Below are 14,067 nucleotides of genomic sequence, written 5' to 3' on the forward strand. Positions count from 1 at the left end.
TCCGTGAACGCCCTCGGGCAGTTTCTCAGCCGTCCTTAGGATGGGGGCCTGTTGTGAGGGTCTGTTCACAAGAAATTCCCGCCAGTCACACTCATGGCTGCAGATGGCTCTGAGTTCTTGCCAGAGCTTGTGCCACCTATGGTGTGACTCCCAGCCACCTCGGGGGCACACAGCTAGGGCTTTAGTCTTCGTCCCGTGACTCTGGGTGTCACACCACGTGTCCGTGCTCGTTGGCCATTTCTGTGTCTTCTCATGTCACACCACTACACCTTCTGTCTGTCTCAGCTGGAGTCTGGACTTTGACTTATTGATGTGCAGGAACTCTTTACATATTCTGGATACAAGACCTTTGTCAGATATTTGTGCTACAAGTAATTTTTCCCTAATCAGTGACTTATCTATTCTCTTTCTAAATGTCTTTTTAAGGTAAGTTATTGATTATTATAAAGTCCATATTTTAAGATCTCGGGTCCTGTTGATCTGTATTTTGTGATAACTTTCTTGCAGCCGATCTCTACCTCTCGACATGGAGAGAGCCACTAGCCTGGTTTCTGGAGAGGAGCTTGCAGACAGCATCCTGCCCATGGAGGATGGTAAAGGAGGCCCGGGAAAAACAGGCCACGCGCCTCACGGCTGCCCCCCGGCTCCCTGGACTCCCGCGAGACCGTGCCCACTGAATTCACGTTTTTCCCAACCAGGGAACTTGTCCTGCCGTCTTCGGCTTCTCCAGTCCTGGCGTCACTATTGAGAAACTGATGCCATTTTTAGCCCCATCCTTTGAATGTGACCTATTTTTATTTTCTTTTCCTGGACGCATTTAGATTCTCTTTTTAAATTTTCTGATGATCTGAAATCTTCCTGAGATGTCCTTGATTTGGACCTCGCTGCCCAGGCAGCTGTCACAGTCTGCACAGGTGGCGCCTGCCCGCCGCACCCTGTCCCTGAGTGTCCCCCTCTGGACGGTGTGTCCTTCTCTCGCCCTCCTTGTGGTGGTGGATACACTTGTGCCTTTCAGAGTCCTTTCTCAGTCTCTGTGACAGAGACCCGGCGGAGCGTGGAGAGGGACCCCTGGTTCCATTGGCCTGATTAGCTGGAAGTCCACAGTGACTCACACCAGGAGCCTCAAAGTCCTTGTCTGAAAACCAGCTACAAGAAATTCTTTAAAAGTCTGGGAACCCAAGGGGCCCCCAGACTCCATATTCACTGTGCTAAGAAGCTAAGTTGAAAGTGATTCCACACTCATTCACTTATCCACACTCATTCACTTATCCACACTCATTCCCTTATCCACACTCATTCACTTATCCACACTCATTCCCTTATCCACACTCAATCCCTTATCCACACTCATTCACTTATCCACACTCATTCCCTTATCCACACTCATTCACTTATCCACACTCATTCCCTTATCCACACTCATTCACTTATCCACACTCATTCCCTTATCCACACTCATTCCCTTATCCACACTCATTCCCTTATCCACACTCATTCACTTATCCACACTCATTCACTTATCCACACTCATTCCCTTATCCACACTCATTCACTTATCCACACTCATTCCCTTATCCACACTCATTCACTTATCCACACTCATTCACTTATCCACACTCATTCACTTATCCACACTCATTCCCTTATCCACACTCATTCACTTATCCACACTCATTCCCTTATCCACACTCATTCACTTATAGCCATAGCAGGAATAAACTATCGTAAACGGTGTGGTCTGGGTCAGTGGAGGACACTGCTCCTGCCTGTCCCGTGGCCTCCAGCCACGTCACTGCAGGCACAGGACATTGTGCTGAGACAACCGACAGACTCCCAAGCCTTAGCCCCAGGGCCCCTGGACCACACTTTGAGGACTACCCTTGCTCATCCAGCTTAAGTTCGGGAAGTTTCAGACTCGAATGTGTCACCAGCTGGTTTTGCTGTCCTCCTCTTCCTTCTGGGGGTTGAACCCAGGGGTGCCAAGTCCTTAGGGCCTCACTAAGTCACTGAGGCTGGCTTTGAACTTGTGATCCTCCTGCCTCAGCCTCCCAAGTCCCTGAGATCTCAGGCGGGACGCTGCGCCCGCCCGGCTGCTGCTTGCTGTCTAACTCTGACCTCGATTTCCAGGAAGACACCCCCCGGAACTGGAGTTGGAGCTGGAGTCTCTGCCTGAGGGCCCCGGGAGCGCGGCTGCCGCGGGAGACGGCGGGTGATTCCCGGGGGACGTTCCTGCAGTGAAGCGGGGAGGACGGGCAGGCGCAGGTCTGCGGGGTGGCACTGTGCAGGGGCAACCCTGCTGCCTCCTCCTGGATTCAGCTCAGCCAGGGAAGAATGCGCTGCCACCGCCGGTGCTGGAGAGGGCAGGGGTGCGGCCCCCGGGGGAGACAGGACCCAGGAGACGGAGCTGCGCAGACACCTGGACCTGCTGGACAGGATGCAGGAGGAGAAAGGCCTCTTCCTCCAGAAGACCAGGTGAGCTGCTGGCCGCGGCCCAGGTGGCCTCCCCGCGGTCACCCGGGCCCTGCATCGTCCGTTTCTCTTGCTGAACTATTTGACGGCACACTGCTGACCGTGCCACCTGGCTGCTCTCTAAAGAGCACTCTCTTCATGCCCACCACCCACGAGGCCCCCAGGGAGACTGGTCCAGCCTAGCATCATGCCAGGGTACCTCCTGCTGCTGTTTCCCAATTCTCCTCTAAACGTCCCTTCAGCCATCCCTGGGGTTCTCTTTTGTTGCCAAAGTCACGTGACAGGAGCCAGTGTGTGGTCAGGCCCCCAGGGCCACTCCAGCCAGTGTTCTGAAATGGCCAGCTGCAGTGCCAACTGCTCATGACTCATGGACCCTTGGGCTGTGGGTGACCTTGGCCGCAGAGTCAGTCCCTTGGTAGAATGTTGAGAATGTGAGTGACCAGGCCCTGTCCTGTCACTGGACAGAGGACCAGGAAAGATGCGCTACCCCAGGCCCCAGCCGGGCGAGGCTGCAGCTTCAAAGCCGTCACCCAGTTCTTGTTGGGCGTTTCAGAGAAGAGCTGCGGGCCTGTCGCCAGAGGGTGGACCTCCTCAGCAAACAGCAGGAGACCGTGGCCGCCGAGATGGCCAGGGAGAGAGCGGCCAACAACATGTAGGTGGTATGCAGCCAGTAGGCCAGGGCCAGGCACGACCATGCTGTCAGGGCTGTCCAGGGCCCCCACGGCCCCTCGACCCTGATTCCAGTGGCAGCCAGTGTCCACATGAGCCCGACTTGACCACTGACCACTCGCTCAGGCCCGTCCCCACCCAGCAGGGCCTCCCCCAGGCAGAGCCCCCAGCATGTCACCACAGGAAGACACCTGCTCACCGTCCCAGTGGGTGGTGCCCGGGGAGAGCGGAGCCCAGGAGGGAGGAGGCCGAGGGGGACTCGGGGTCCCCGTGTGCTCTGAGGGCCCGCAGCTTCCCAAGAGAACAGGAGAGGCCACAGCAGTGAGCGCCCCTCCCCAGGGCCTGAGCTGACCAGTTCAGAACAAGGCGAGGCCACAGCGGTGAGTGGCCCCCCAGGCCCCGAGCTGACCAGTTCAGACAGACTGACTCCCGAGAACGCGGAGGCCCCTGGTGCTGACCTGTGCCGTCCTCCGTGGCGGTGCTCCAGGGCCGCCGTGGGCCGTCTCCAGGCCACGTCCAGACGCCTGCACACAGAGCTGCAGAACGAGCAGGACCTGCAGTCGAGGATCGCGGCCATGCTGAGGGAGACCGAGTAAGCGGGCAGCGCCCGGGGCCAGGGCGGAGGGCGGGCCTAGGACCAGGTGCCCACGGGCAGGCAGCGTGTTACAGGGGCAGCTGAGAGGAGACAGTGCACACTCTTCTCCGGTTGTTTGCGGGTGAGAAGCTGTGAATTGGTTGTCTCCTTTTCCTGTTTCCGGTTCTTTGAGCTTCCACAGAAGCCGTTAAAAAGCACCTCAGAGGCCAGGTGTGGTGGCCACGCCTGTGAGCCCCGAGGCCCTGGAGGCTGAGGCAGGAGGACCGAGAGTTCACGGCCAGCCTCAGCAAAGGCGAGGCGCTCAGCAACTCAGTGAGAACACAGAGCAGGCTGGGGGTGGCCCAGTGGCCGGGGGCCCTGTGTCCAACCCCGGTGGCCCTCCCACACAAAGTGCCTCCAGGATTCTCCAGAGGCCCCGTGGGGAGCAAGCTGCGGCCTTGGGACCCCCAGTGGCGCTTGGTGGCCGAGCCTGGACAGCTGAGACAGAAAGGCTCTGGGGGGACGGAAGCCGGTCACTGACTGCACCAGGAAGCCTCCTGGGCACGGCCGGGGGGCCGGATGGTGGCTCTGCTGTGACACTCCCGGGACAAGTGGGCTCTCCAGCCTCAAGGGCCGCAGGCACAGGGAGAGCCAGGGCTCCCTTGGGTGCCCCTTGCTGCAAGAGAGGCAGCTCCAGCTCTTGCCGCATTCACACTGGCCCCGGGGCCTGGACGTCCAGCCCCTGGCCTGCCCTGCCGTGACTAGTCACCGTCCACGCTGCTGCTCCACGGCCCCCGGGAAGTGCAGAGCCGCCTGGGACGTGGCCGCGGGAATCAGCGGGCGAGGGCTGGAGGAGTGGGTCCCAGCGCTCCTGCCTCTCCCTCCACAGACCCCGCGAACTGTCACCTGGGGCTGACCCGCCGTCCCTCACGTGTGGGTCAGCTTCCGACCCAGGACCCTCTTCCCAGTGCGCGCCTCCCCTGGCCACCACCCCGATGAGTGACGGGGCCTAGTGGGCTCCCCTCTGCTTCCGTCCTAGGGACCCCAAGGTCTGCTAGCTGCCAACCCCTTCTGCCCACCAACCGAGACTCCGAGCCCCTCCCCAGAGGGCCTCTGCGGTGCCTTTGGGGGACCCTGTGCCGCAACGCTGGGCACGTCCCGCCACATGGCAGGGCCTCTGGGCTCTTTACATCAGATACGGGGTCGCCAAGGGACTGTGGGCATCTTGGCTCCCACGTCCATGTTCCCCCAGCAGCCATGCTGCTGGCCAGCGCTCACTGCCCAGGCTGCAGCCACCTCTCCCAGCCTCTCCCCAGCCTCTCCCCAGCCTTTCCTCAGCCTCTTCCAGTCTCTCCCCAGCCTTTCCAAGCCTCTCCTCAGCCTCTCCTGACAACCTCTCCCCAGCCTCTCCCCAGCCTCTCCTCAGCCTCTCCTGACCCTCTCCCAGCCTCTCCTGCCAGCCTCTCCCCAGCCTCTCCTGCCATCCTCTCCCCAGTCTCTCCTGCCAGCCTCTCCCCCAGTCTCTCCCCAGCCTTTCCAAGCCTCTCCTCAGCCTCTTCCAGTCTCTCCCCAGTCTCTCCCCAGCCTCTCCTGACCCTCTCCCAGCCTCTCCTGACCCTCTCCCAGCCTCTCCTGCCATCCTCTCCCCAGTCTCTCCTGCCAGCCTCTCCCCCAGCCTCTCCTCAGCCTCTCCTGACCCTCTCCCAGCCTCTCCTGCCATCCTCTCCCCAGTCTCTCCCCAGCCTTTCCAAGCCTCTCCTCAGCCTCTTCCAGTCTCTCCCCAGTCTCTCCCCTGCCTCTCCTGACCCTCTCCCAGCCTCTCCTCAGCCTCTCCTCAGCCTCTTCCAGTCTCTCCCCAGTCTCTCCTGACCCTCTCCCAGCCTCTCCTCAGCCTCTCCTCAGCCTCTTCCAGTCTCTCCCCAGCCTCTCCTGACCCTCTCCCAGCCTCTCCTGCCAACCTCTCCCCAGCCTCTCCTCAGCCTCTCCCCAGCCTCTCCTCAGCCTCTCCCCAGCCTCTCCCCAGCCTCTCCTGACCCTCTCCCAGCCTCTCCTCAGCCTCTCCTCAGCCTCTCCTGACCCTCTCCCAGCCTCTCCTCAGCCTCTCCTGACCCTCTCCCAGCCTCTCCTCAGCCTCTCCTGACCCTCTCCCAGCCTCTCCTCAGCCTCTCCTGACCCTCTCCCAGCCTCTCCTGACCCTCTCCTCAGCCTCTCCTCAGCCTCTCCTGACCCTCTCCTCAGCCTCTCCTCAGCCTCTCCTGACCCTCTCCCAGCCTCTCCCGCCAACCTCTCCCCAGCCTCTCCCCAGCCTCTCCTGCCAGCCTCTCCCCCAGCCTCTCCTGACCCTCTCCCAGCCTCTCCTCAGCCTCTTCTCAGCCTCTCCTGACCCTCTCCCAGCCTCTCCCCAGCCTCTCCCCAGCCTCTCCTGCCAACCTCTCCCCAGCCTCTCCCCAGCCTCTCCCCAGCCTCTCCTGCCAACCTCTCCCCAGCCTCTCCCCAGCCTCTCCTGCCAGTCCTGGATCTGTCCCCACATGTGGCACCTGTTGCTCTGAGATGCCAGTGCCGTCCCTGTCATCACTGCAGTGACGTGTCCACCACTGGGACACAGAAGACAAGCCTTCATGACACCTTCAAGGGCCATAAGGACTGCTTAGCTCAGATGGCCACCTCCCCTCGGTTCCAAGGCAGGACACTGTCCTCCTCTGTCCTCGAGCCCCTGGCTGTGTGGGAGCTGACCAGCCAAGAGCTGGGCCTCGTCCACGGGCCTCCACCAGGAAGGGTGGGGGTGGTGCTGCTGGACCCTGAGAGGCCATCACCCTGGGACGTCCTGGGTGTGCCGACGCACGGGCCGAGATGAGGGCCCCTCAGGTGGGTGTCTCCTGCTGCTTCTCACCAGCAGTGGTGGCCTGCCATTGTCCTGGGGCTGGACAAGCTGACCTGGCTGTGGATTTCAGCTGAAGAGCGGTGATGTGGACCACAGGGCATCTGAACGTGGTGGAGCCCTGGGTGCGTGCCACGGACCTCGGCGAGGGGAGCACCTTCCCACGGATGGGGCACTGCCCCCGTGCCCGGGCCTTGGGCCCACCCTCCCAACGCAGCGTCAGAGCTGGGGCCCGGAGGGCGACGTCGTGGCTGGTGAACAGAAGCCCTCAGCCGGGCCGAGCTGCCCGGGGCACCTCCCTGGCCGGACAGCCTGGGCAAGCGTGGCAGGTGACCACTGGCACCCAGTGATGAACTCTGGAAGAGCTTTAGGGACAAGAAGTGGCTTCTGAAGAGATGCAGAACTGCCCAGGGAGCTAGCTCCGTCCTGCAGGGCACTCGGCTCCCATGGTGGCCGGAGGAGCTGGCCCGGGAGGCAGAGCAGGACCAGCGTCGTCCAGCAGGGAGGCTCTGCTGTCACTGTCACTGGTGCTCAGTCACCTGCGCTGACCCTGTCCCCACACCCGGGCCTAGGAGCCCACTCTTTCCCAGCAGAGTCACTGTGGTCTGGAAGTTGGCCCCAGGTGAGAAACCAACGGGGTTCTGTGAGGTGGTCAGCGTCCTTCTGAAAGGGCTCATGGCAGCCTTTGTCCCTCTGTCCCCTCCTGCGAGGATGCCCGGACAGCATAGCCAAGAGGAGAGGTCGTTGCTGAAGGAAAAGTGACCACAAGACTCAGAGCGACCAAGGGATCTCTACTGCAGCAGAGCAACAGAGGAGAAGAGAGAGAGAGAGAGAGAGAGCGAGAGCGAGAGCAAGAGAGAGAGAGAGAGAGAGAGAGAGAGAGGGGCCCGGCAGGAGGGAGCTTTTATAGCCCAGATCTAACGGGGCCTCTGGGTCTGCAAGCTGCCTTGTCGGTGCGAGGGGGGCTGAGCGCTCGGCCTTGAGCGGGGGCTTGGGCGTTTGGGCTTGAAGCAGACGGGGGATAAAGAACCGGACAGAGGGTCTGAGTGGCCAGGTCACCCTGCAGCTAACTCTGTTTGGCATGACTGCAGAGCAGCCTGTCCTGCACCTGACACTTACCAGACCCTGGCCTCCTGCACTTGACCCTGGACCCCCGCCTGCAGGACTGTGCTCTGTGAGGGGGGCTGGTTGTAGATCACCAGCCTCCGCCTCTGCCACGGCTGCACGGGCCCTCACACAAGTCCTCCAGGGAACAGGACGCGGCACCGTCCGGAGCTGCCAACAGCACAAGTCCTCAGCTTGGAGTAGCGTGGCCCGGCCACAGAGCCACAGGGCAGTCAGCAACACTCCAGTCCCAGAGCTGAAGGGACCCATCATTAAAAAGCAAGCGACTGTTTCAAATTTCCCAACAAAGAGCACACCAGGCCCGAGTGTCGAACGGAGTGGTTGTCACAGCGTCCTGCGTGGCCCTGTGCGACATGGCAGGTGTGGGCCGGCCGGAAACAAGGCTGAAAAAGTAGAGTTGAAAATAAACAGGCTGGGGCTGGGCTCAGCCGTGAGCGCTCGCCTCGCACGGGCGGGACCCGGGCTCATCCTCAGCACCACATAGAAGTAAAGGTCTGTGTCCACCTGTAACTAAAACATATTTTAAAAAGAACTAGAAGAGGCTCTGGGTAAGAGCTGAGCTGGTAGAGTGCTTGCCTCGCATGCACAAGGCCCTGGTTCAAAAGAAAATTAAAAAAACAAACAACAAGAAGCGCATCGAAAGCAGGGGTTTTAGGTGGAAAAGCCCATGGATCCGACCCTAACACGGGGAGAAGCCGGCAAAGGCTTCATTTGTAGTGAAACACACCAAAGGGTCTCTGTGAGGAGGGTCCTCTGAGGCCCGGCTGTGGGAAGCCAGCCTCACTGAGGATCTTCACTTGGTGGTGCCTCCTCCGCCAGCTGCTGGCTCTCGAGGCCACCTGGGCGCCAATGAATCCCACGTACCACAGGGTTCTCCCTGAGCAGGGCGTTGGCCAAGGCAAGGAAGCAGTCTCAGAGGTCGGGCTGACCCCGCCCGTTCAGACGGACCCACAGTCCACCCCCACTCCCACAAGTGGTATCACTTTGCTGCTAAAACCACGAAGACAGTGCAAGAAAGGAGACGCATACCCGACCGTCCCCCAGGAAACACGGGCGGGTAAAGAGGAAGGACCACCAAGCACCTCTGTGCACGGCAGTCTTCAGCGTGAGCACCTGGCAGGGGACAGGGACCAGGCCCCGTCCAGCTTGCAGCTGTGGTTTCCCTGGGAGATGTCAGGCTGACTGCCGGCCCACGGGCCACGCTTGCGATCCCGGCCACGGCGGGCTGCGGCAGGATGAGCTCAAGGCCAGTCTGGGCCGCGCATCAAGGCCCCATCTCAAAATCAAAATACCAAGGCGTGGGGGGGTGGCTCAGTGATAGAGCACCCTGGGTTCCGTCCCCAGCACTGTGGGAGGACGTGAGGCTGATTTCATTGGAGGGCGCCACAGCACGGGGACCCGCCACAGGTCTCGTGATGGAGAGAATGGCCTCAACTCCAAGGTGACGATTCTGTAAAACACTCTCAGCCGCCAGGCTCAGAGGCGCACATCTGTGATCCAGCTCCTCAGAAGGCTCGTGCAGGAGGATCTCAAGTTCAAGGCCAGCCTGGGCAACTTAGCAAGGGGCTGTCTCAAAATACAATGAAAAGGGCTGGGGGGTGGTCAGTGGAGCCTCCTGGGCTCCATGCCCAGCACAGAGCAGTAAAAAGGCTCAGAAGGGGATTTTCTTAAAATGGTTAAGAGCATCTACCAAGCGCTTCCCGCACCCACCACGTGGGGTGCAATCGAGGATGAAGCAGAGCAGGGGCTGAAATCTGTGGGTGCAGACGGAGCCCAGTGCCCGGCAGACCTGCTGGGGAAGCCCAGGGCAGCTGTCCAGGGGTGTGGGCCCCTGAGGCCTAGGAAGCACGTTCTCAGCCTCTACCCTCCCCTGCTTGCACCCCCATCCCACCCGAGCTGAGCTAGAAGCTCAAGGAGCATCGTGTGTAAGAGGCCACACTATCCAGTTGTGGACAGAACTACCCAAGGTCAGAGGCTGGACAAGTCCCTCATCTTCTGGCTAATGGCCAGACATGGCCCTGGGCAGGACTGGCTGCCACCATGCTCTGAGCATGATGTTCCCCAGGCCTGGCAGGACCCACCACGGTGGCTGACCCAGGCCTGCGGTGCACCGGCAGTGGGGAGCCAGTTGCTGGCCAGGCTGGACTGGACGAGACGGTGATTTTCATAAGGTTGGAGGCAGAACAGGGGGACCTCAGTCTGCAGCTGAGGTCGGGCCCAGAGGGTTCCTAGAGGCAGGATCCCACTGGAGTGCTGGTCCAGGCGGTGCCAGAACCCAGGCCTCCCGCGGGTCCCAGCGCCAGCAGGTCTCGGCCTCCCTTAAACAGTGGTGTTGTTTGCAAGGGACGCCTTGTGGCACATTGAGATCCAGAAGGGGCAGCTCCAGGCCCTGCGAAAGTCCCACCACGAGGAGGCACAGGCCAGCGGGAGGGGTCTCCAGGTGCGCGAGGCCCAGCAGCTCTTCAAGGAGAAGGAAGCCTTGGAGAAGGCCGACGAGAACCAGCAGCTGAGGGTCCGGTGAGCTGCCCTAGCCCCCGCCCCAGAGTGCCTGCCTGGCTCCTGCCCACCCCTCTGCCCTCTGCACCAGGGCTTGCCAACCTCTCTGTGTCTGTCCCCCTGGCCCGGCCCAGGCTCCCTGCCCCTGAAATGCTCCCAGCCTCAGTAACAGTGACCGCTGTCACTGAGACCTGCAGGCTCTTCCTCCTGCCCACTTCCTCCTCCTCAGCCAGGTTGCTCTCTGCATCCCCAACCAGTGCTCCTGCCCAGTCCCTGGCACAGTCCCTGGGTCTCCTGCTCAGCCACCTACCAGACTGTCCCCAGGGATTCAGGGCAGTTGGATCTCCTCCCTCCCCAACCTGGAAGCAGGCCTCTCCTCTGGAGCCCCAAACCCCAGCCTCCACCTTCATCCAGCTGCCAGGCCAGGACCAGAGGCCTCCTGACCCCTACCACTCCCCACCACGCCCAGCTGGTGGCCAGATCTGCTCCTTCCTGTGGACCCAGGGTCCTGCCGCCTCCGTCTCCGGTGCCCCCCCATCTTTCCCTCCCCTGTGACCACATTGCTGCTGGTCCCTTCCCCCCCACACCCCTGCCCACCCTGAGCCAGACCCTGCTCTTGCAGGGCTCCTTGAACCAGAGCCCCCCACAGCATCTCACTTAACACCCATGGCCTGCGGTGCCGGCCTGCCCGGTGCCCCCTCCCAGCCTGGCCAGAGCTGTGTGGGGCGGCACAGAGCGCAGGGACCGGGCGGCCGCTCCCAGTGGCTCCAGTCCCGAGGGCTGAAGCGTGGCCCACGACTCTGCAGGAAGTCCCTGCACGTGCAGAAGGGGCTGGGACTCCGACACCAGACGCTGGTGGAAGAGGCCCGGAGGAACCACAAGGTGGCCGTGAAGTTCCTGAAGGCCTCCCTGGGGCGGTGCGTGCCCACCCCCAGGACCGTCCCTGAGGGCACCCCGCGGCCTTCCCGTCACCACCTGATCACCCAGACCGCAGAGCTGCCGCGGGCGTCGCCCAGCTCTGGGCTGCCCGCTCCCGCAGCGCCGTGGCCATGTGGGCTGCTGTCACCACAAGTGCCCCTGTCACAAGCCCACCTTCCTCCAGAGTCCAGGAGCGGGAGCGCGGGGAGGAGTCGGAGACCCGCGAGCGCCTGAGGCAGCGCATGGATGTGGTGCTGGCCCTGAAGAACAGCATCGCGGCCAGCCGGGTAGGCGCCTGCGGGCGTGGTCCGGGGCGTGGTCCTGGGCGTGGGCGTGGTCCTGGGCGAGGACCTGGGCGTGGGCGTGGTCCTGGGCGTGGTCCTGGGCGTGGTCCTGGGCGTGGGTGTGGTCCTGGGCGTGGTCCTGGACGTGGGCTTGGTCCTGGGCGTGGTCCTGGGCGAGGTCCTGGGCGTGGTCCGGGGCGTGGGTGTGGTCCTGGGCATGGTCCTGGGCGTGGACCTGGGCGAGGACCTGGGCGTGGTCCTGGGCGTGGACCTGGGCGAGGGCGTGGGCGTGGTCCTGGGCGTGGTCCTGGGCATGGGTGTGGTCCTGGGCGAGGACCTGGGCGTGGCCCTGGGCGAGGTCCTGGGCGTGGTCCGGGGCGTGGGTGTGGTCCTGGGCGTGGTCCTGGGCGTGGACCTGGGCGAGGACCTGGGCGTGGTCCTGGGCGTGGACCTGGGCGAGGGTGTGGGCGTGGTCCTGGGCGTGGTCCTGGGCATGGGTGTGGTCCTGGGCATGGACCTGGGCGAGGACCTGGGCGTGGGCGTGGTCCTGGGCGTGGTCCTAGGCAAGGTCCTGGACCTGGACGTGGTCGTGGGCGTGGACCTGGGCGTGGACCTGGGCGTGGACCTGGGCGTGGTACTAGGCGAGGTCCTGGACGTGGGCGTGGTCCTGGGCGTGGGCGTGGTCCTGGGCGTGGTCCTGGGCGTGGGCTGGGCATGGGCGTGGTCCTGGGTGTGGTCCTGGGCGAGGACCTGGGCGTGGCCCTGGGCGTGGACCTGGGCGAGGACCTGGGCATGGGCGTGGTCCTGGGCGTGGTCCTAGGCAAGGTCCTGGACCTGGACGTGGTCGTGGGCGTGGGCCTGGGCGTGGTCCTGGGCGTGGACCTGGGCGTGGTACTAGGCGAGGTCCTGGACGTGGGCGTGGTCCTGGACGTGGGCGTGGTCCTGGGCGTGGTCCTGGGCGTGGGCGTGGTCCTGGGCATGGGCGTGGTCCTGGGCGTGGGCATGGGTGTGGGCGTGGTCCTGGGCGTGGTCGTGGTCCTGGGCGTGGACCTGGGCGAGGACCTGGGCGTGGTCCTAGGCAAGGTCCTGGACCTGGACGTGGTCGTGGGCGTGGTCGTGGTCCTGGGCGTGGTCCTGGGCGTGGTCCTGGGCGTGGTACCAAGCGAGGTCCTGGACGTGGGCGTGTCCTGGGCGTGGTCCTGGGCGTGGTTCCGGGCCTGGGCTGCAAGGTGCCCTCTTTCCAGGAGACACTGCGCAGGGTCCAGGCCTTGGGCCGGGCCCGGGCGGCGCTGACCGAGCGGAAGGCTAAGGCAGAGAAGGAGGCCATCCTGGCCCAGGGCGGGGACGCCTTCAGGCACCTCGTCCACCAGCAACGGCGCCAGCACCTGGAGGCTCAGAGGAGGTGAGGGCAGGAGGGTGGGCAGGTGGCCGCAAAGCCCACTCCTGCTCCAGGGCAGGCGGGCGCAGGAGGAGAGGGCTGTGGCCCTCACCCCAGCTAGTCTGCGGCTCCTACTAAGACCCCCTCTGCACCTTCCCCCTGCCCGCCCCTGGTCCCCAGGTGCAGGGGGTCTCCAGGGAGCCTGGTACCTGGTACCTGGTACCTGGTACCTGGTACCTGCCTGGCACCCACCTTCCCCAGAAGCAGGTGAGGAGGTGGGCCTGTGCCCACCACTGGCTGGGACCCTCCATTCCTGCTGCCCACATGGCATCTGTGGAGGGCCTGGGCCGTGTCTCTCCTCCTGGGTGCTGCTGGGACGCGCCCTCCACACCCTGCCCGGGCTTGGCTCTGCTCTCCCCAGGGCGAGCTGGTGCTGCCTGTTGTCCTGCCACGGGCTCCTGGACTGGGCTCTGAGGAGGGCTGCCCACCTTGCACACACGGCCCCAGGGACTTCCCTGCAAAGATCTGTCTCAGGCCTCGGCCTCCTCCTCGCTCTCCTCCCGCCCTGCTGGCCTCCTGCCCTCTCTTGGATTGTGTCAGGGAGCGAGGTGTCATGGAGCCTGGCTGGGACCTATTCAGTCCTGCAGTCACCACTGGGCCTTTGTCATGGCCCCTGCCTGCCTAGGCCTGGTTCTTGGGCAGCGCCTGGCAGGAGCAGCAGAGAGGAGGAGTGATGTCCTCAGGCCTGGCTCTGCCCTGCTCTGTGCCCCAGCAGATAGCCTGGAAACCTGGACAGGGCAGCTCGTGAGGACCAGGCCTATCGTGGGGACTGCCAGAGGGGAGAGCAGGACGGAGCCAGACAGGCAGGGAGGCAGGGCTGACGTTCAAGTCCTGGGTCTCCAGCGTGGCAGCCCTCTGGGGCCCCTTCATCCCTCCCCAAAGAGGCCAGCGGTTCACTGAGACCAAGATGCCTGACCTCAGAGCCCTGCTGGGAGGCGCCCAGCAAGGCCAAGCTGAGCCACGCTGGCCAAGTGGCCCCCGGATCCTGTCTGAGAAGCCCCTCCAACAGGACCTTCCAGGAGGGGCAGGAGCTCCGGAAGCAGGAGATCGTCGGTCGGATTGTGAAAGAGGGGGCCGAGGAGGAAACCCGGAAGAAGAAGCAGCGGCCCCCGGCCAGAGCCCCCCGGGGACGCACTCTTCGAGACAGGACCTGGAGCTACATCACCCACGTCTGCACCGGGGAGACGGCCGTGGCCTCCAGCTACCCGCTGGTGAG

The 14,067-nt window shown here is 63.2% G+C and overlaps 1 protein-coding gene across 1 annotated transcript in view; it reads left to right on the forward strand.

Moving 5' to 3' along the window:
* Positions 1-14,067, forward strand: part of Cfap74 (cilia and flagella associated protein 74) — a 57,007-nt gene that overhangs the window by 20,105 nt on the left and 22,835 nt on the right. The window contains exons 2-11 of the mRNA XM_077109993.1: positions 508-593; positions 2,128-2,209; positions 2,317-2,472; positions 3,023-3,121; positions 3,626-3,730; positions 10,059-10,232; positions 11,018-11,128; positions 11,314-11,416; positions 12,658-12,815; positions 13,861-14,062. Of these exons, the coding sequence (XP_076966108.1) occupies positions 527-593; positions 2,128-2,209; positions 2,317-2,472; positions 3,023-3,121; positions 3,626-3,730; positions 10,059-10,232; positions 11,018-11,128; positions 11,314-11,416; positions 12,658-12,815; positions 13,861-14,062 (1,257 nt within the window). The 5' untranslated portion in view covers positions 508-526. The remainder of the gene's footprint in view (positions 1-507; positions 594-2,127; positions 2,210-2,316; positions 2,473-3,022; positions 3,122-3,625; positions 3,731-10,058; positions 10,233-11,017; positions 11,129-11,313; positions 11,417-12,657; positions 12,816-13,860; positions 14,063-14,067) is intronic.

Source organism: Callospermophilus lateralis, chromosome 7 (assembly GCF_048772815.1).
Source record: "Callospermophilus lateralis isolate mCalLat2 chromosome 7, mCalLat2.hap1, whole genome shotgun sequence".
Taxonomy (NCBI): Eukaryota; Metazoa; Chordata; class Mammalia; order Rodentia; family Sciuridae; genus Callospermophilus; species Callospermophilus lateralis.